The sequence below is a fragment of the Ictalurus punctatus genome, chromosome 14 (assembly GCF_001660625.3).
Source record: "Ictalurus punctatus breed USDA103 chromosome 14, Coco_2.0, whole genome shotgun sequence".
Classification (NCBI taxonomy): domain Eukaryota; kingdom Metazoa; phylum Chordata; class Actinopteri; order Siluriformes; family Ictaluridae; genus Ictalurus; species Ictalurus punctatus.
This window is the reverse complement of record NC_030429.2, coordinates 25,522,586-25,545,800: the sequence shown is the minus strand read 5'-3', so window position 1 is coordinate 25,545,800 and position 23,215 is coordinate 25,522,586. Positions and strand designations below refer to the sequence as shown.

The window sequence follows — 23,215 nt, the reverse complement described above, 5'->3', positions numbered from 1 at the left end:
ATTGATAACGACTGGTGAAAGTTAGGGAAGATGTTTACAACACATTTAAAAAGTGCATTTTTGAATAAACCGGTTCATTTGTTCAGTGTTTTTATTTATTTATTTATTTTATGATTTAATCAGATTTTTAACAACTTATATCTTACCAAAACATCATCGCACTTAAATGTGAATGATTTTGAATTGTGTAGAAACAGGAATATATATATATATATATATATATATATATATATATATATATATATATATATATATATATATATATATATATAGGTTTACATTATAATACATTTATTATAGCGCTGACTGTGATATTTCCCCAAGTTACTACAGACTGATACACACTGATACTGTTACCAATCAGTAACAAGAGTTTTACAATAATTAGCATCAAAATTATGATTTTTTTTTTAAACTGTTCAATTGTTATACTAAATAATACAAAACAAAATGCAAAGTGTGTTCATATCTGTAATATATTCCATAAAACGAGTGTGTAATATGCTATGTTTGGCATCATGTGTCATGTGATGTAGCGTAGTATATATATATATATATATATATATATATATATATATATATATATATATATATATATATATATATAATATACATACACACACATATACATCTTTACAAAAATAACATTCAAAACAGGATGTCGAAAAATGTCTAATCAGATTCAATTCTACTACTTCTGCTTATAATAATAATAATAATAATAATAATAACAATAACAATAAATTCAATTGTTTAAAATAATTATTTTCATTTAAAAAATTGAATAAATATATTTTAGTGAATTTATATCATTAATAACAAACAATACATCATATATAATTCATTAAAAATATATATATACAAAAAAATAAAGACTATAAACATAAGTTTTAGAAAATCTCATTCTGAAAGAAAGCTAATAATTATGGGCTAATAATTACTAATAATAATATTGTTATTATCATTTGTTAAACTTTATTAAAGAAGTCGTTTCCTGGAGCTGTGCGTTCGTGGCCAAGATTTGGCGTTTCCTGTTGTGGGCGGGGCTTTACAGCGGCGTCACCGCCCACTGTTTCCGTGGTAACTTGGACCACTTTTCAGCGCGCGGAGTTTTATACCTCACTGAGACAGAGTCGCGCGCGCGACCTGATACACCCGGAGATTTACAGAGAAAACGGTAAGAATATATACATATTTATTCATATATTTATATATTTGATCATTTTTAACATCAAGGTGGAAACTCTTACACATTTCTTTCACTGCAGTTACACAACTGAACCTTTTGCAACTGTTTTTACTTTCTTTTTCTTATTTTCTTTTTTATTTACCAAGGTGCACGCGCACCAAAGTAAACACATATAATAAATAATAAACTGTTTGTTATAGATATGCTTGTGTTTTTAAAAAAATGTGCATGCTTTTATTTAAACAGTGAAAAATCTTTTGATGTGGTGCAGACTAAAGCGATGTAAATTAATATGTGTGTCATGTTGTAAAGCCTTTTGAAAGAATTATAGAAGAATAATTTAATAGTAAAAGCTGTCAAGTAAAGCGATGTAATGTAATGTAAAGTATCGTCTTAGCCTGTATTTCTAAGTCATATTTTTTTATTATGCTTTGCTGTGACTAACACAGTATTACCCTACATGAACTGTTCAAGAAAACCTCCTATATCTCCACGGCATGTCCTTCACAAAAGAGGTCTAAACTGCAGGAAAAAGTCTTGTGTGCTCATTATTAAACACATAACCCAGCCTCATTTCCCCTCTGTCTTGTCCGCTTCCCTTCCTTTTCCTCTCTGAACACCAGTTTTTTAATGTCATTCTGTATGTGTATAGTTACATTACAAAATATCAAATCTAAATAAACTAGATCTTTTCTCAGCAAAAAAATGTGAGCATGACCGTATCTGAGCAGATCTATCTGTTAGATATTAACCAAACCAGATCTTTCTCATCTTGTTTCATTTGTAAACCCAATCGACCCCTCAGCGACTCTGTGGAAGTTAAGTGCATTGACTCTGATGTATTTGACACCCGTGCGATATTATCACGACCCGAGTCTGTGTGTAGTCACACAATAAGCAGGAAAAAAGCCAGTTATTTCTGTCCATGGAATTTTCTGCGGCTTCCTCTTTTCTCTTCCCGTCTCCACTTTCTCACATTCGCCCACAGTGTCTTCCAGCTGCAGTTCGTCTGAGCGCTGAGTGGATCTGACTAAATCACAAACGCCCGGTCAGTATTTTGAGCTATGAAGTAAAAGTGATATTTCATATATATATATATATGAACCAAAATTCCAAATGGCTAAATATCAAGCCAAAGTGTTATGGAAACAGTTTGCTGATAGCCAGGACTGTTTGTGAACCTTCAGGGGCTCCAAGAGACCTACACGTGGACTTGTACGCTCACATAATCCAAGCTTAATAATTAATGGATTAGAAATGTATTGTTATTTAACACACACACACAAAACTTCTGTAAGGAGACATTTATTTAACATTTATGGACGTCTCCAGAGTCATTGCTTTGTACTGGTGGACCCCTTTGTGCCCCAATGGTCAAAATAACCCTCTGGGGTACCCTTATGGTATATAAAATGCCCTCTGGGGTGCCGTTACAGTGTAGAAAGCTTGATGAAGTGCCCTAGTGGCTGCCCTTTAAATGGAAAAAAGTGATGAAGTGCGCTTATGGGTTGCACTATGTGTGAGAAAACATGATTAAGTGCCCTATAGACTTCCCTACTTTACTTAAACATGATGAAGTGCCCTCTAGGATGCTGCTGCGTGCGAGAAAATGTGATGAAGCATCATCTAGGGTGCCCATACTTGCGAGAAAGCATGATGAAGGGTGTCTTTCCACTGGAGTATATGTTATGTAGTGTCCTATAGGTTTCCCAACTTTACTTAATAATGATGAAGTGCCCTCTAGGATGCTGATCTGAGTGAGAAAATTTGAAGAAGTGCCATCTAGGGTGCACTTGTCTATGGTGCTGTTCCAGTGGAGAATATCTTATGTAGTGCCCTATTGACTTCCCTGTGTGCAAGGAAACATGATGTAGTGCCCTATAGGCTCCCTTGCTTTACTTAAACATGATGGAGTGCCCTCAGGGATGCTGCTCTGGGCGGGGAAAATGTGATGCAGTGCAATCTAGGGTGCTTTTACATCTGAGAAATCCCCTCTGGGGTTCCTTTCCATTGGAGAATATCTTATATAGGGCTTTATAGGCTTACCTATGTGTGCGGAAACACAATGACATGCCCTGTAGGGTGCCCGTCCAGTGGCGGATATGTGATGTAGTGCCCAGTAGGCTCCGCTACTGGCGAGAAAACCCAGTGGCATGCCCTCTAGGGTGGCTTTCCAGTGAATAATATGTGATGTAGTGCCCTATAGGCTCCATTATGTGCGTGAAGTCATTATTACATGCCTTCCAATGGTGGATATGTGATGCAATGCCCTGTAGGCTCTGGTACTTGCGAGAAAACATGGTGATGCACTCTCTAGGGTGGCTTTCCAGTGACTAATATGTGCTGTAGTGCCCTGTAGGCTCCCTTACATGCCAGAAATCATGATGACATGCCATCCAATGGAGAAAACGTGATGCCCTGTAGGCGCCACCGGAGCTAATAACATGCATAAAAGTGCATGCTTACAGATCATTATATTTCATAACATGTCTACATTCATAGACGAGTTTCTGATGCCAAAAGTGGGGACATTGTTAGGAAAATTGTCCTGTAATCTGATCAGTTCACGTCACTGTTCGAAATGTATCTTTTCCCTGAGGAGAACTCGTAACTCACGGCTTAAAACATAACACGCGATCAGTCGGGATTAACGATGGATTAACTTTATTACCTCCAGTAAACTACCGAATCCACTGACGTGAAATATTTGGTGCAATTTAAACAAACTTCTGGTTTTTTTCCGCTCCGTTTTTGTACTGTCGTGTTTGGCTTGAGTCCGAGGATCTTTCTGGAAGCCGTGTCAACTCTGAGGCTCTGAGGCATGTACGCTAAGGGCTACAGTTATGCGGGTAACCGGCATTCCACCATTTCATCCACTCCCAGTTAAACACAACCTCAGAGATGAACATGGTACAGGCAGGACTGTATCATCTTCACCACAACATACCAGAAAGCCTCAGCTGCTACGCTAGCCCTGGACTAATGACCAAATAACACAGGCGCCTTCGGGATGCAACACAATACAGCGGCTTCAACACGCGTGCGGTGCAAATAACAACCGTGTAAGACAACACCAGAGTGCAAAGCAAGTAAAACACGTCGCGCGGAGTACGATAAACACACAGGACAGTATAAACAACTACACACTGAATACACTAACTACACAGCACAAGTGTGTGAAGCTAAGCAGACTTTCCACAGTTTACACGGTGTAGTTCCAGCACACTGATCAAAGCCCTGAGCTGGGACGAAAAATGGCTGAATGCCTGGGTTGATAAAGCCCCTTCTTTGGCCACATGAAGCACCTGAGCACATTTTGGCAGACAGAGCCTCTGTTTCTGAAGATAAAGTCCCTGCTTAGTCAAATGAAGCCCCTGCTTGGGCAGATGAAGCCCCTGCTTGGGCAGATGAAGCTCCTGTTTGGGCAGATGAAGCCTCTGCTTGGGCAGATGAAGCCCCTGTTTGGGCAGATGAAGCTCCTGCTTGGGCAGATGAAGCTCCTGTTTGGGCAGATGAAGCCCCTGCTTGGGCAGATGAAGCCCCTGCTTGGGCAGATGAAGCTCCTGTTTGGGCAGATGAAGCCCCTGCTTGGGCAGATGAAGCCCCTGCTTGGGCAGATGAAGCCCCTGCTTGGGCAGATGAAGCTCCTGTTTGGGCAGATGAAGCTCATGCTTGGGCAGATGAAGCCCCTGCTTGGGCAGATGAAGCTCCTGCTTGGGCAGATGAAGCCCCTGTTTGGGCAGATGAAGCCCCTGCTTGGGCAGATGAAGCCCCTGCTTGGGCAGATGAAGCTCCTGTTTGGGCAGATGAAGCCCCTGTTTGGGCAGATGAAGCCCCTGCTTGGGCAGATGAAGCCCCTGCTTGGGCAGATGAAGCTCCTGTTTGGGCAGATGAAGCCCCTGCTTGGGCAGATGAAGCCCCTGCTTGGGCAAATGAAGCCCCTGCTTGGGCAGATGAAGCCCCTGTTTGGGCAGATGAAGCCCCTGCTTGGAGTTGGATTTATGTCTGATATGAGATACTCAGCTAACATTAACTTCAGGAGGTTATTTTTGTCCTGTTATTTGTGTATTTGTTTGTTTACGCTGCTCCTGCTTTGCTGGGACTTCGTTAGCAAACCTCAGCGTAACGAAACGTTACAGTGTGTGAAGTGAACAGAGTGAAGTATCGTGATAGGACACATTTTTTGTCTTATTAGCCACTCTCATTCACCTGAATCTGAAAGAGGCCTCTTCCGGATCCGAGAGTCGGCGCTTGAGGTTGGTTAGTCGCCCGAGACGTCGGGGACGTTACCGTTACTGTTTACACGGCGAGTTTAAACGTGACACAAACCAGCAGTTCACAGGTGACATTTTGTGTGCGCCCAGCCCCGCTCCCCTCTTCTTCTGCTCTCCCACATTTCCACAGTGCATGATGTCACTTTTTCTTTGCGGCCCACGAGCCAAGACGTAAATAGTTTCCACTTGCCTCCTGCAAACGCGTCGTTAAAGAGCACGAACACGGCGGCGTAAACAAGACACAGAACGTTTCGTTTAGCAGAGCTGTTGGCGTATGGGAAATATTTAGCGTGCGGTGGCGTGTTTTTTTTCCTCTGTCGCTTTGTGGAAGGATCCAGAACTCGCATTTTACACCGAGACGGAACAGTGAAGCTGAATACGATGAGGTCATGACCCCGAATTTAAACATAAACTAAAGTCAAGACTGTTCTGCCTCGAAACCTTCGATTTTATTTTTCACATTCAGAGTGTGACTGAGGAGGAAAACGGTGTGTTTGGAGGGTTTTCTTCTTGTTTCTGTGCATGAGATCACACCACACTGACCACAGCAAGTGTTTGCAAATAGAACACACGCACACACACACACACACACACACACACACACACACACACACACACACACACACACTCCTTCACGCATCATTAACACTCATCCTTTCCGGTTCTTGTGTGACGAGTAAGGAAGGAACACAGAGTGAAAACCTGTCGAGCTCGTCGTGTCTGCACTTTTTTAATGTTTGTCATGTTTTATATACAGGCTGAGAGGACACACACACACACACACACACACACACACACACACACACACACACACACACACACATATACACACACATAAACATAAACACACACACACACACATAAACACACACACAAACATAAACACACACGCACACACATACACACACACACACACACATAAATACACACATACACACACAAATACACACATACATAAACACACACACACACACATAAACACACACACACATACATACTTACACACACACACATAAACACACACACACATACACACACACACACATAAATACACACATACACACATACATAAACACACACACATAAACACACACACACACATACATACTTACACACACACATAAACACACACACACACACACATAAATACACACATACACATACATAAACACACACACACACATACATACTTACACACACACACATAAACACACACACACACACACACACACATAAACACACACACTATTTACCATAACACGTTATATGACAATTTCAAAGACACACATACGTGTGTGTGTGTGTGTGTGTGTGTGTGTGTGAGAGAGAGAGAGAGAGAGACTCGCCAGTGTACACACTCCAAGAAGCACATTAGTGAAAGATTTACACATGGCTTGGCGCTGTAGAACACAGGAAAAAGAGTGCAGAGATTTCCTTTAGAGAAACTAAAAATATACTCCGGCTCTTTCTGAAATCGGAATAAACACCTGGACACCGCGCTGTGTTTAACGTGCACTTCAGACGGGGAAGAGTTTTCAGAGTGAATTAAGGTGAAGTGAGAGAGAGCGAGAGAGAGAGAGAGAGAGAGCGAGCGAGCGAGAGAGAGAGAGAGAGAGAGAGAGAGAGTTTAACACTCTCCAGCTGAAACAGTGGCTGCATTCAGAGATGGATGACTTTATGCTGCTCTTACACACCATTAAACACTCTTAACCACCAGAGCCTCTCCTGCACTAAACGGAGCGAAACCACAACACACACCTCCTTCCTGCTCCGATTCTACATGGAATAAGTGCATAACAATGATCAAATCACTGAGCTGGACAGAAACCCCAACAATGCGTTGCGCTATAGTAATACACTGTGACACGGTCAGAGTCACCCTGTGGAACATCATAAACAACAACAACAATAAAAAAACTTTACGCAGTAGAAAGACGAGAGTAATATTTCGAGCAGGGGTGGGAATATGACAAATATACCGTATCACGAATGTGCTCGGCGTGATTTTGACCGTGGCATGGTTGTCCTGGTTTGAGTATAACTGCTGATCTCCACACAGCATTTACTCAGAATGGTGCAGTAAAGAGAAAACATCCGGCGAGCGGCGGTTCTGCAGACGCGGACGCCTTGTTTGATGCGACAGGGTCGACGGAGAAAGGCCAGACTGGGTGGAGCTGACAGAAAGGCTACAGTAACTTGTGCTGAGCAGAACAGCATCTAATGATAACGAGTCTTTATTGATCACATGAACGTTACAGCAGCGGGAACCTGGTTCCACGAGCATGGCGGTGAGTTCGGTGTTCTTCAGCGGCCTTCCCAATCGCCGGATCTGAATCCGGGTGATCATCTTTGGAACGTAGTAGAACGGGAGCTTGGCGGAATGAAAGTGCGCCTGAAAAATCCTCAGGAACTGCGAGATTAAATCGCGTCCAGAATCTCAAAGGAATCTTTACGACATCTTGTGGAATCCATGCCATGAATAATTGAGGCTGCAAACGCGGGCCCTACCCAGTGTTAGTGTAGTGTTCCTAATAAAGTGCTCAGTTCTGTACAGTAGTGTTTATCTTTGGCGGTTAAACTTCATTAACCAACGGAAATAAATCCCAGAAGTGCACTGTATGAATATGCAAATTGAAATAAAAAAAAAAAAAATCCCCCACCACCACTACCTACACTATATGCCCCGCCCACTTTCCTTATAAACCGGTGTTGCGTGATTTGCATACTGGAACCTTAACTCCTATATGGTCGGAAGGTGTTGATTAATCTTCTATAACAGCAGCTCCTGGCAGTAGAGCGTGCAATCATTGGTGTTGCGTAGTCTCCACTGGTGGCGGTTCATCCACCGTTTAGATCAGCCATTCAGCAAGTCATCATAAAGTCCTCGTACACAACTCCGTCGAAATACTAATAATGACCTCTTTAGAGTAGACTCGCCAACAATTAAAAACAAGCAACATTACTATTTGAGATATAAGTCCATGTTCTGTTGATTCGCTTGTCTCTCTAGACGTCGACGTGTGTACTCATTATTGCACCTAGTGGTCAGAAATGGGAACTGCAACTCCAACAATAGAGCTCGCTCGGTGCAGGATTCACACCTGAAATATGTTTCCTCGCACAAATGCTGAGGGAAAATGTCTCACTTTTCCAATTTCTTCAGCCCGTTTCAGGTGTCTGGTTATTTTTTAGATGTACTTCGGCTGGAAATTTTGCTGAAGTCTATCAAGCCTGCTGAACGATATCACGGATCCGCACCCGAAAACCGAACGTAAACTGTAACAAAACGTACCGCGCAATCAGCGTGTTTTATTGGTGTCACGGGTGCGAAGACACGTGCGAGACACGCCGCATGATGATATATATAAAGACGGTGGCGCTCTTCCGGATGCCGCCTGTAATGTTATGTTCTCTTATACGGTGGTACTTGGTAATGGCGACAGCGTCCACACCGTTGTCACGTCGGTTTATAGTTCCGAGAGCGCTGTGTAAGCAATAAAGGAAAGCTCTTACACCTGTGTGCACCATTTAGGAAGATTTATTACCCCGCTCTTACAGCTTTTAAAAAGGTTATGGAAGAAAGAGGGCTTTTTTTTTCCCCTTCTCTTCTCTTCTTTCTTTCTTCCTCCGTGGCACTCTGCGCTGTGTTTCCATTCTGCCAGCTCGGAGTGACACCGAACCGAAATGTCAAGAGTTTGGAAAGAAAACAAAAAGGAAGGACAGAAAGAGGTCTGTTCATCATTTGGGTCTTTGTCTGGAAGCTGAAAGCTCTCAGAGTGCATTTGCAACACACACACACACACACACACACACAGAGAGAGAGAGAGAGAGAGAGTTCAGGGCACTCACAGGCTCTGTTTTAATTTGCTATAGATAGCTGTGGAGACGATGTTTTGTATGTGTATGTAATTAGGAAATAGTTTAGGTCAACAGTTTCTACATTCTCCGCATTTCTTTTGCGTCTCTCCCAGACTCTCAATCTCTACATCTGGCAATCTGAACTTCCTGCTGTTTATTTGTGCCCGTCTTTTCTTTACAGGCAGTGTGACAGCGAACATCACTGGAGGGAAACACACACACACACACACACACACACATACTGCCATCTGATTTTCTCATGGTTTACATGACTCGAACAGCTGTACCGATCACGTTTACATTCACGTTTATTCGCTTGGCAGATGCTTTTATTCCAAGTGACTTACGAGCGAGGCACAATCCAGTCCAGCTGTTTAAATAGCGGGTGCCATGTACGAGGCTGAATTCGTGCCAGAAGAAGAAGATAAATAAAGGAGCACTAAGACCGAGTACGAATAAAACGTCCCTGAAAAGTCAGTCGAAGTAAATAGTACCGGAACGCGGAAAAGATCAAACAAAGGATCGGGAAGAAAAAACAAAACAAGACACGGGAATGAATGATCGCAGTTTTCCGAAACCCGGTTAGGACTTATTGCGTAGCAGCTACGTATAGTGTAGTATGATACAGGAGAATAGGACGGTAGAGTGCTACACGTGAGCTTTGGGACTGATGCTAGTTCGGTGCTTTGGCCATGTTTTCAGATCATTTTACCTCACATCTTGCCTTTATTGTTTTCAATATGAAAACAAGTACAGTTTGTTACCCATATTAGCATTAGCAGAGGTATGATGTCTAACCATTTTACTGACTATAACGGTAGCTAGCACTACACTTAACGGCTATATGAGGCGGCTGTGGCTCTGGTGGTAGAGCAGGTTGTTTACTAATCGCAGTGTTGGCAGTTCGATCCTCTTCACGTGCCAGAGTGACCTCGGGCAAGACACTGAACCCCAAAGTTGTTCCTGATGGCAGGCTATTATATATATATATATATATATATAGATAGATAGATAGATAGATAGATATTATATAAGTGCACACAAGTCAAGCCTCACCTTCTGTGGTTTCTTTATGGTAATGCACTCTGATTTGCAAGGTAATCATACTGAGAGCGAGGTGGGAATACGCCCTGAATGCGATACCAGTCCATCACAGGGTAATTTAGTGAAGTCGGTCCAGAGAACCGGGAGAAAGTGAGAAACTCCACACAGACAGTAAACAGGTCAGGACTGGACAGCAGCGGTGCTACCACCACCATGCAACCAATTTGCAAAGTATGCATTATATAATTCCACTTTATCGTGTTTTCACACAAAAAGCTTTGACTACAGACATTATTAGCAGCCTTATAAGGTTTATTATATCCGGTGTCACCCAGATGAGGACGGGTTCCTCTGAAGGTTTCTTCCTCATGTCATCTCAGGGAGTTTTTCCTCACCACCTTCTCCTCTGGCTTGCTCATTAGGCATAAATTTTAAATTTATATCCGGAATTTATATCTTTCTGTAAAGCAGCTTTGTGCCAGTGTCCTTTGTTTAAATGCTATACGAGTTAAACTGAACTGAATTGGTCATTTATTGGTTATAAATGGAGCACCTGAACATATCACTACCCGGTGGCTGAGATTTTGATGTGTGTGTGTGTGTGTGTGTGTGTGTGTGTGTGTGTGTGTGTGTGTGTTACAGGTTGTGAGTGAACGTGGATCAGGATGAGTGACCAGTTTAACTGTGAGAACTGTAAGGAGTCTCTGTACGGGAGAAAGTACATCCAGGTGGACGACGTCCCTCACTGCGTCCCCTGCTACGATCGTCTCTACGCCAACACCTGCCAGGGCTGCAAAGAGCTCATCGGACACAACTCACGGGTCAGTGTGTGTGTGTGTGTGTGTGTGTGTGTGTGTGTGTTTAGGTCAGTACAGCCTTGTGTTGATTTAATTCACACTTTGGAGGATTATGCCATGGCGTCATGATATAAATACAGTTTATCTTGTGCAGAGCTTCTGACTGTTAGGAATGCACTCGAGTACAATTAGACAGAAGTAACGGCGATAATTTATCATATCAACACAATAAATGTCTGTGTAAATTTATTTAATGTTTGTTTTAAACTTCATCAAATACATTTTACATTCACTGAAGATGAATAACAAATAACAAATTGGAAATTATTCTAGAAATGGAGCCATAATGTTAATTCAACGTTTTGTGATTGATTACAATTGCCTTTTGTGTGGGAACTGTGTTCTGATTGGTTACAGGGGCGTTAGTGGTGGATACTGTGTTCTGATTGGTTACAGGGGCGTTAGTGGTGGATACAGTGTTCTGATTGGTTACAGGGGCGTTAGTGGTGGATACAGTGGTCTGATTGGTTACAGGGGCATTAGTGGTGGATACTGTGTTCTGATTGGTTACAGGGGCGTTAGTGGTGGATACAGTGTTCTGATTGGTTACAGAGGCGTTAGTGGTGGATACTGTGTTCTGATTGGTTACAGGGGCGTTAGTGGTGGATACTGTGTTCTGATTGGTTACAGGGGCATTAGTGGTGGATACAGTGTTCTGATTGGTTACAGGGGCATTAGTGGTGGATACTGTGTTCGGATTGGTTACAGGGGCGTTAGTGGTGGATACTGTGTTCTGATTGGTTACAGGGGCATTAGGAGTGGGAACTGTGTTCTGATTGGTTACAGTGACATTAGTGGTGGATACTGTGTTCTGATTGGTTACAGTGACATTAGTGGTGGATACTGTGTTCTGATTGGTTACAGGGGCATTAGTGGTGGATACAGTGTTCTGATTGGTTACAGGGGCATTAGTGGTGGATACAGTGTTCTGATTGGTTACAGTGACATTAGTGGTGGATACTGTGTTCTGATTGGTTACAGGGGCATTAGTGGTGGATACAGTGTTCTGATTGGTTACAGGGGCGTTAGTGGTGGATACAGTGGTCTGATTGGTTACAGGGGCATTAGTGGTGGATACAGTGTTCTGATTGGTTACAGTGACATTAGTGGTGGATACAGTGTTCTGATTGGTTACAGTGACATTAGTGGTGGATACTGTGTTCTGATTGGTTACAGGGGCATTAGTGGTGGATACAGTGTTCTGATTGGTTACAGGGGCGTTAGTGGTGGATACTGTGTTCTGAATGGTTACAGGGGCATTAGTGGTGGATACTGTGTTCTGATTGGTTACAGGGGCGTTAGTGGTGGATACAGTGTTCTGATTGGTTACAGGGGCATTAGTGGTGGATACTGTGTTCTGATTGGTTACAGGGGCATTAGTGGCGGATACTGTGTTCTGATCGGTTACAGGGGCATTAGTGGCGGATACTGTGTTCTGATTGGTTACAGGGGCATTAGTGGTGGATACAGTGTTCTGATTGGTTACAGGGGCATTAGTGGTGGATACAGTGTTCTGATTGGTTACAGTGACATTAGTGGTGGATACTGTGTTCTGATTGGTTACAGTGACATTAGTGGTGGATACTGTGTTCTGATTGGTTACAGGGGCATTAGTGGTGGATACAGTGTTCTGATTGGTTACGGGGGCGTTAGTGGTGGATACAGTGTTCTGATTGGTTACAGGGGCGTTAGTGGTGGATACTGTGTTCTGATTGGTTACAGTGACATTAGTGGTGGATACTGTGTTCTGATTGGTTACAGGGGCATTAGTGGTGGATACAGTGGTCTGATTGGTTACAGGGGCATTAGTGGTGGATACTGTGTTCTGATTGGTTACAGGGGCGTTAGTGGTGGATACAGTGTTCTGATTGGTTACAGGGGCGTTAGTGGTGGATACTGTGTTCTGATTGGTTACAGGGGCATTAGGAGTGGGAACTGTGTTCTGATTGGTTACAGTGACGAAAACTACAGTTTAATTAGCTATAGTTACATTTTGGGCTGTACCCTTACCTTTGAAAACTTGGTAACACAGTGGTCTTTCTTTACTTTTTAGTCCACAATGTTCACTTTCATACCTTTCTTTATTCACTTATTTGTGACTCACTTGCATTTTCACGGTGTCTGCGCTCTATATCGATATTTATTTCACAACACCCCACTCCCTGTCATTGTGAAACATAAACCATTGACACCTGGTCAGTTTCCAGGCTTGACTTTGAGCATTGTCGGCAAAAGAATCAGATGTTTAGACTAAGTATCATTTAAATCTTTCTTTGTCTTTCACTCTGGACCTCCTTGGTTATTTAAGGGCTGCTTCCCCTCCCCCCGTCATCCTATACTTCTGTGATAATTGCAAATGGAAAATTAGTCTTTGCTCTCAAACATTCTAAATAAAGCATAGTGCCTTTTGGGAGATGTGGTGAGCCCATCTCACGATCACCCGACCAGCTGTGCATACACAAACAAATACAAGATCTTTTAGAGGTAACACCTCTTCGTTGAATGTTCAGAGTGTTTCATGCAAACATGAAAACGTGGAGCACGATCGATGTGTACACAACACTGGCTCTGGAGAAATCTTTGGAGAGGGATGTCCACAGAAACACGGTGATCCACCATGCCACTGTCAGTTCTGCACTGCGAGCCGGTGAGTGTGCATACGGTGCTTTGCCCCCTTGGACTTTTCCACATTTTGTAGTGTTACAACCTGGAACTGAAATGGAGTTACTTTTTACCAGCTGATTTACCCAATCATTGCGACACAATATAAATAATAAAAGAATAAATTGCTTGGTTGCGAAAGTATTCACCCTCTGGATCAATATTTGGTAGACCCACCTCTGTAAGTCTTCCTGGATGTGTCTTTATCAGCTTTACACATCTGGATCCTGATTTTTTTTTTTTTGCCCATTTTTTCTTGACAGAATTACCCGGGCTCTGTTAGATTGGACGAAGACCGTTGTCATGCGGTCTCGTCACAGCTTTCTCAATCAGATTGAGGTCTGGGCTTTGACTGGGCCATTCAGGTACTCGGTTTTGAACCGCTCCAGTGTAGTATTGTCAGTATGATTAGAACTGGGGTGTGCCCGATCGTATCGGGAAAGGGCCGGTGTGGGTGCAGGCTTTCATTCCAACCAAGGAGAAGCCACACCTGAGTCTACTGAATGACAGCTCATTAAACAGGTGGAATCAGGTGTGGCTCCTGCTTGATTTAAATGAAAACCTGCACCCACACCGGCCCTTCGCGGAGAAGATCGGACACCCTGGTTTAGAGTCACTGTCATGTTGGAAAATTAAGCTTTGCCCCGGTATAAACTCTCTTGAAGGCTGGAACAGGTTTTCTTCTTTGTATTTGGTTCAATCCATCTTCAACCCTGACCAGTTTCTTAGTCGCTGCTGGTGAAAAGAATCGCCATAACACAACGCCACTACCACCACCATGCTTCACTATGAGGATTGTGTTCTCAGAGAGATGTGGATCTCTCAGCTCCTAAGCCTCTTGGTTGCTTCTCTGACTAATCCCCTCTTTTAACTTTTGATGGCGGCCTAATTCAGGTGTTTCACAACAACAAGGATCTATAGTTATGCAACCAGATATGCTTTTCTTATTCGTGAATAATTTCGCAAACTATATTGGTTTTCCCGTCACTTCAGTGTAAAGGGTCATTGTGTGTAGATTCATGACATATAGCCTGTAATTCCAATTCAGTTGCAGGTTGTACCATTACAAAATGTGGAAAAGCTTAAGAGCCGGACCGAGAACCTCAAGAGGAGCCAACACATCTGCACGGCCAAGCTGAGTAATACTTTTCAGTGGATAAGGGCCATAAGTGTGTTCTGTGTGTGTATAGGAGTTGTACTACGATGACCACCACTACCACGAGGAGTGTTTCCACTGCTCCCGCTGCAATCGTTCGCTTGCCGATGAACCTTTCACCTGCCAGGACGAAGCTCTTCTGTGTAACGACTGCTACTGCAGCGAGTTCTCCTCCAAATGTGTGGCCTGCAACAAGGCCTTCATGCCAGGTACGTAACGCAACAGCTGGCCCGGTGGCTCGTGCAGGGAGGTACCGTTACAGATGGGGGGCAGGGTAAAGATTCTGCGTGTTCTTTGATCAGAATACCGGTGGTTGGTGTTACGTAAGTTCACCACGCAGACAGACAGATGAGGTATGAGGAGTTTCCATGACTCAGGTGGGACAGCGTGATTAGGACCGGATCGACTTGCAGAGCCGCACTCGTCTGCCCACGGGGATGGCGTTACTCTCAACTGATACACGAACATGTGATGACTAGCATGACACATTAGAGAGAGAGACAGACAGACAGACAGACTGGATGTCCTGTCTCTGTCCCATGTCTCAGGTCCACACCTGTAAGCACATGAGTCACACTGCAGTATCAGTTTCATCATTTCACACATACGCACAGAAAAGTGTTCTGACTAATTGTCTGAGTGCGTGTGTGAGACCGTCATCTTTCTGTCTTTCTTTCTTTACATCTCATTCCAACATATTTCATTTATTTGTCTTTCTATTTTCTTTCTTTCTTTCTCTGCCTCACTGGCTATTGATTTCTTTCTTTTCAATTCTTTCAATCTTTCTTTTACTTCTTTTCTTTTCGATATTTTTCTTTCTTTGTATTTGTTTTTGTTTTGTTTTGTATTTGTTTTTGTTTCCAACTACTATTTCTTCCTCTGCGCTTTTGTTTGGTTGTTTACTTTCTGTCTTTCTATTTTCCTTCTTTCTTTCTTTCTTTCTTTCTTTCTTTTATGACTTTTTTCCGCAGTTTTATTTGATTATTTCGCTTTTCTATATAGTTTTTATTCTCTCTCTCACCATTTTCATTCTTTCTGTCTTGTTCTATGTTTTCTTTTTTTTTTCTTTCTTCCTCGTTTTTGTTCATTTCTCTTTTCATTTCACTCATTAATCAGTGGGTGCTTTATTCTGGTCAGGGTCGCGGTGGATGCCGAGCCTGTCTCAGGATCACTGAGTGTGAGGCAGGAATTCACCCTATTTATCTCTCTCTCTGTCTGTCTGTCTGTCTGTCTGTCTGTCTGTCTGTCATCTTCAAAACCGGGTTATTGCTGTAAAGACAGAGATGATGATGATGATGATGATGATGATGATAGAAATGCATGGTGAAGATCAGGCGATCTGTTTGTGCAGTATTCAATAGCCATACATGGGCATCACATCTACTATTACATCACTTCCTGTGTGAGAGGTGACACTCTCCAGAGCAGACTTTATCAGTGGAGTAAATACGAATGGAATGAGCAGGACATGTATTTATAGAGGCTGCGCACATACTCCACCTTCCGTAGGTGTAAGATTCTTTATTAGGAGAGTTAGGAGTGTTCTTGATCTTTCTGACTTTCTTTCTTTCTTTCTGTCTTAAACATTCGAGAGAGAAAAAAAAAGGCTATTATAATGTTAAAAAAAGATATATTTCCCCCTTTTTATAAAAAGATATATTTTTCCATCCTTTTTCAATAAATGTCAAATGTATTAGTTAGTATTAGTGATAAACTTTCATTCTTTCTTTCTTTCTTTCTTTCTGAAGGCTTCAAAATAAGGTTACTATCATGTTAAAAAAGGATTTTCTTTTTTCTTTCTTTATCGGTAAATGTCCAGTCGTAGAGTATTAGTGATCACCTTTTGTTCGCTCTTTCTGTCTAAAGCTTTCAATAAAAGGCTATTATAATGTCAAGTCCTGAAGTATTAGTGATAAACTCTCGTTCGTTCTTTCTTTCTTTCTTCCTGTGAATGTGTTTCTCCCCGCGTCCCGTCTCAGGATTGAGGAAGCTGGAGTACGGGGGTTCTACCTGGCACGAGGAGTGTTTTGTGTGTCGTGTGTGTCAGCAGTCTCTGGGTTCGCAGTCATTTATCCCTGATAAGGACGAGTATTACTGTGTGCCCTGCTACGAGAGACGCTTCGCTCCCCGCTGCAGCCACTGCAAACAGGTCACACACACACACACACACACACACACACACACACACCACACACACTTACACCTACGTTTACATAAATATAAGTACCTATCAGGTACCCATTCATTTACCAGCTATTTCTTACTCTGTGTCTGTCTGTGTGTGTGTGTGTGTGTGTGTGTGTGTGTGTGTGTGTGTGTGTGTGTGTGTTTCAGATCTTGCTGCAGGGTGGGGTGACGTACCGGGACGAGCCGTGGCACAGGGAGTGTTTCCTGTGCACGGGCTGTAAGATGCAGCTGGCCGGTCAGCCCTTCACCTCTCAGGGGGAGAAACCCTACTGCGTCAAGTGCTTCAGCTGCCTGTATGCACAGAAATGCACCGCCTGCAACAAGGCCATCACAGGTGTGTGAGTGTGTGTGTGTGTGCGTGTGTGTGTGTGTGTGTGTGTGCGTGTGTGTGTGTGTGTGTGTGTGTGTGTGAGTGTGTGTGTGTGTGTGTGTGTGTGAGTGTGTGTGTGTGTGTGGTTATGAAAAGCTCTGAGCGTGTGTTTGACTATAGAAAGGTAGGTCTATACCGGACCTGCATGCCTCTGTGTGCCTGCTACTGATCATGAATTTCTCTCTCTCTCTCTCTCTCTCTCTCTCTCTCTCTCCATTATCTCACTCCAAAACACTGTTCTCTCTCTCTCTCTCTCTCTCCCTCTCTCTCTCTTCATCTCTCTCTCTCTTCATCTCTCTCTCTGTCTTTCTCTCTCTCTTTCATCTCTCTCTCTCTCTCTCTCCCTCTCTCTCTCTCTCTCTCTCTCTCTCTCCCTCTCTCTCTCTCTCTCTCTCTCTCTCTCTCTCTCTCCCTCTCTCTCTCTCTCTCTCTCTCTCTCTCTCTCTCTCTTCATCTCTCTCTCTCTCTTCATCTCTCTCTCTGTCTTTCTCTCTCTCTTTCATCTCTCTCTCTCTCTCTGTCTCTCTTCATCTCTCTCTCTCTCTATCTTTCTCTCTCTCTCCATCTCTCTCTCTCTTCATCTCTCTCTCTCTGTCTCGCTCTCTCTCTCTCCATCTCTCTCTCTCCCTGTCTCTCTCTCTCTCTCTCTCTCTCTCTCTCTCAGGTTTCGGTGATGGGAAGTATGTTTCCTTCGAGGACCGTCAGTGGCATCAGTCGTGCTTTAAGTGCTCCGAATGCTCCGTCTCTCTGGTCGGAGCCGGATTTTTCCCAAGCGGCTCAAAGATCCTGTGCAAAGACTGCACCAACTGAAACACGGATTCTGTGTGTGTGTGTGTGTGTGTGTGCGCGCGCATGCACGTGTGCGTGTGTGTGTGAAATTTGTTTATTTGTTTATTATTTTAAAGCAGTGTTTGTGTAGAATAAATCATTCACGGTATAATAATCATTCACGATGACATCACTCACGTTTTGGTTTTTTGTTTGTTTGTTTGTTTGTTTGTTGTTGTTTTTCTTTTGTTTTTTACATTTAAAAGAGCGAAATGAAATGCCACCTAACACCGGTGACTTATTCTGGGAAAATGAAATGTTCTGTTACGGCTCCTATGATCCAAAGTTTTCACCAGTTTCTTCTTAAAAACAAAGACGTCCTCAGTTCTCGGGGATAAACCCGATTCGGGGGCGTGGCTACGCACGAGTTTAACCAGCGATGTCACGAAATAAGCTTGGCCAATCACGTGTGATATGCAAATTAACCAAAGAGTAACGAGAAAGGTTTAATATAGAACCCGGTGTTCTGACTAGCTAAGTTAGCTAATATTATACGTTTCATTGATAAGCAAAACCATGGTTGTTATGGTAACGGAATATTTGAACACTTTTTTGGCTGCTATTGAATAAATCAGAGGATACGATGATGTAAATTTGACTAACGGTTACAAAGACTGAACTAGACGTTTAGCTGTTTTGTTGCAAATTCGACTATATTCAAACAAGATTAAATGAGTATAAAGGTAAACGAAGGATCCTTCTGTAAGATTTTAGACGCTTATTAAACAACTTAAATGTATGTATATATATATATATATATATTACTCTTTTTCTATTCCCTTCTTAAATCCTTTCAGACTCGAGTGTTGACACATAAACTGTTTCACTCTTACTACTATTTTAACTAGTTTTACGTGTTTATAAACCTAGATCAGATGTACGACAGTAAAAGCCACGTCATCATTTCCAAACTGTAACGGTTTATCAGCTATATATTAAAACACACACACACACACACACACACACGCACCTAGCATTGTTAGTTTGCAAACAAAACACTTATGATGTGTTGACCCTGGAGCTCATTAAGTCGTATTTCCGTCATGGAAAGACACATTTTAGATGAAGTTGTGAGAACACTGTTGCTAGGCAACTGCGAATCAAGGACGCCAAGCATATGCTAGCTGAAGACTAGCACGCTTCTGTTAGAGACAATGTAGACAGCAAACAGCAACAGTTGAAATGACACCAGATCATCAGCAACGTCAACTTTTCCCTCAGAGGTGTTGATTAATTACTAAGAAAATACACCGTTTAGCTACAATTATCCTGCGGTTATACTCAGCACGGACTGCTAAACAAGCTCGCGTGCTTTCCTCTCTGAGAAGCATGAACATTCAGTCACGATTCATACGATTTAGAGATGAGGGCTATCTATATTTGACAGACCTCATCTAAAAATGAACTTGAAAGTAGTTTTAGTAAAGACCTCAAAGTATTTAAAGATGGCGGCCCCTCCCCCCTTTTCGGAAATGTTCCAGCGCTTGATTTTTGCATGACGTTACCATGTAGTATATCAGTTCAGCAGAACGTTACATGTATTTCAGATGTCCTTATCACGTTCCACATCTAAGCATTTCACCTGAACAAATATATGCGTCAAATACCGTTTTCACCCGAGTTACGTAACCTGCTTTGAGTCTTGCTGAGCGTGAAGAACCACATTCCAACATTTCAGTCACGAACGAGTGCAGTCTTAATGCTCTCCTCTCGAGTTGTGCGTATTTCAGCCTGTAAATGAGCCTTGAGTGTTTGTAACGTGCCACTGATTACTGATTACCGAAGAAATTCTCACAAGCCACGTGTCGACGTCGTCGTCATCCGAACCTGCGTTCACGTTACAAGCCTTACTGCTCAAATCCACCTCGTTTTATTCCACCTTAAAGATTCACATGCGTGTTCGTATTGTAAGTGACCTGTAGGTTATGTGTGTCTCCTGAGGACCCCAAGTTCCGGTGTTGAGCTAGCTAGCTAACCTATTAATATATCACTACTTCATTTTTTTGTTTGTTTTTAAACAACACTATCTTGCTGAGGGATAACGGTTAGCTAAACGAAAATTCATTGTAAAATGTTTTCATGAAACTCTTTACAAAAGTATGTTAGCTTTCTAATAAAAAAAAAAATGCTAGCTAGCATTATGAGACAGTTAGCAATGTTAGGTAAACATGAACAGCTAGCTAGCTAGCTAGAAACAACAAATGAAATGCAGTTAGCTGGCTAGCATTACACTGAGGCGCTGTCAGTGGAGTGGCTAAACATGGCGTTAAAAAAAATAAGATGTTACGTGTGTTTAGCTAGCGAAATGTGAAGCTAGATAGCTAAAGTTACATCATAATTAGCTAGTTATCTACGACAGTAATGTATAGCTATTGCTTTAGGCTTTAGATGTAACGCTGGTTTATTTAGTATATTACACTGTTATTTTTCTTTAGACTGATGATCGCTAATAATTGAAATTCATTCCAAAATGTTTACTAAAGTAAGCCAGCTTGCATTAGCCTGCTAATAAATCAGCTAGCCAGCCATTAAAGTATCTTAGCTAAACATAAAGAGCTAGTAGTGTTAGCTAGAAACAAGGTCTGAAACATAGTTAGCTGGATAGCATTACACTGAGGGGTTCTTGATGGAGTAGCTAACTGAGAAGCTAGCTAGCTATTTCTGTCATTTGACTAAAGTTAACCATTTAGAGCTCGCTAGCACGTAGCTGTTAAGCGTCCTATAGAGACAGTGTAAAGGGCAATGTCACGTTTCTGTCCGACGAATTACTGAGAAAAGACTCCAGCTTGCTAAAATGACGCCATAATTAGTTAGCTATCTCGTTCTGGTAATGTATAGCTAGTTCTGCCAACACTTTCCATTGAAAGGAAATCACAATAGAAACACAGTGATAGCTCTCTTCATCCAACTCGTAGTTTATTGATTTCAAATATTTCTTATTTATTCATTCTATTCTGGAACGCGTGGAATCCCGTTCCCGCCCTCGGAGGAAACTAAATAAATAAATAAATAAGGCGGTTTATAGGTTTTACGTCTCACGGTTGCGACTTTGTTTCTCACGGTTGCGACTCTCTATCGCATTACCGGCTTTATTTCCCGCAATTTCTTTTCCGATGACATTCTTTCGGAATTGCGAGATTTAAACTCGTAACTGCGGGGAAAATGTCAAAATTGCGAGGGGAAAAAAAAAATACAGAATTGTGAGATTTAAACTCAAAATTGTGACAAAGCAAATCAGAACTGCGAGATTCAAGCTCAAAATTGCGAGAAAGTAAATCAGAATTGCGAGATTTCAACTCGTAAATGCGGGAAATAAAGTCGCAATGACCTTTTTATTCATTATTATTTTTCACTGTAGTCGAAACGGGGTTTCCGTAGCAACATGATCATTGGGACCACTTCAGGGATGTAACGTGAACGGCTTCACGGATGTATTCTTCAGACATTATGTCGCGCCACTTCACCAGCAGTCCCGCTCGTCCGTGTCCGTCGGTCCTACAATTTAGCTTTAAAGTCTAACGTCGTGTCCGCGTGGACGGGTTACACGTTTATCCCAACATTCTAATAGAAACCTCGTGTCTCTGGGACCACCGTAACAACACAAGAACAGGCACTATTAAATACACAACAAAGTAAAACAATGCAGGAACTTATTCTAATCTACGTTAGATAAACACCACGTATACACGTACGTGGAAGGACAGGCACGTTTTATGGCATTTTTAAATGTAGATGCTTTACTCGAGGTTGTGAGATTCAGTGCTTTAATGCCGGCATTTAAATCCATTTATTTGAACTATAATATAAACGAAACATATCAAATATGCGCACATTTAAGAATGTAAATCTAATCTAAAAGCTGTCAGGAAGTGAAGCTTGCTCCTGCATGTAATGAAATGGCTTTGTGCTGTACCGTATTGTGTCGCGTTGTGTTGAATTATATTGTACGGCATGCGTATACAATAAAACGAGTGTGAACTCTACGGAATTGTGTTTTTCTTCAGTCCTGTGTTAGAGAACATATTAGGAAAACGTGTGACGCCGTGTCTCAGGTATCGTTCTCTTCAAAAGGAAGAAGGATGTGTATGTGATAATACAGCGGTCGAGGGTGGGGGAGGGGAGGGGGGGATTTGGGGTTGGATGAAATTCTGAAACAAGGTCCGGGGTGCGTCTCGATCGGCTCCCTGGTTCACCAGGCAGGGCGCTGATCAGAGTCGGCCATTTTGAGGGCTGTCTCAATCGCAGAATCCTTTCCAGTGCACCGGGATGTTCGCGCCCTTTTAAGAAAACTCCCATAATGCACTGGAAAAACCATGGAGCGTCGATGCTCACTACACTATGTTTCCTTACTGGAAATGACGTCATGTTTTCTCAGCTGGAAAAAAACCCAAAACCTGGCGGACGAACTCTCAGCCGGCTTCTGTTTACGAGTATACGCAGCTTGTTATGGTTGTCGTAGCGCTCAAATGATTACTCGCTTTAGCGAATTTTAACTTTATTTGACGTTTTGTTGTACATGGTTTGTTCGCGTCTAACGACTTTGAATTGTTTAATGGTTTTATTTATTTATTTATATTTTTTTTTACAAATCTACTAGCTAGCCTACGATCCTGCTTGAAGTACCGTGACAGAAATGTGTGTGATTAAGCTCACAAATTTCTATGGTGTATAAAACTTAAAGATTGGATATGTTTGGGTTTTTAGAGCGACCAATGAGGAAAGTAGAAGGTTCATTCGTTCGTTAGATGCGACAGAAGTTATGAAAAGACAAACCATTTCAAACATTTCAAC

The 23,215-nt window shown here is 42.2% G+C and overlaps 1 protein-coding gene across 2 annotated transcripts; it reads left to right on the top strand.

Annotated features, from left to right (window-relative positions):
- The first annotated feature begins 1,121 nt into the window (after positions 1-1,121).
- fhl3b (four and a half LIM domains 3b) lies at positions 1,122-22,407 on the top strand. Of its 2 annotated transcripts, none has more exon segments than NM_001200973.1 (6): positions 1,122-1,177; positions 11,008-11,186; positions 15,074-15,248; positions 17,019-17,188; positions 17,374-17,560; positions 18,261-18,557. In NM_001200973.1, coding segments are annotated over 5 exon segments (834 nt in total). In that variant the 5' UTR covers positions 1,122-1,177; positions 11,008-11,030; the 3' UTR covers positions 18,407-18,557.
- Positions 22,408-23,215: the final 808 nt, after the last annotated feature.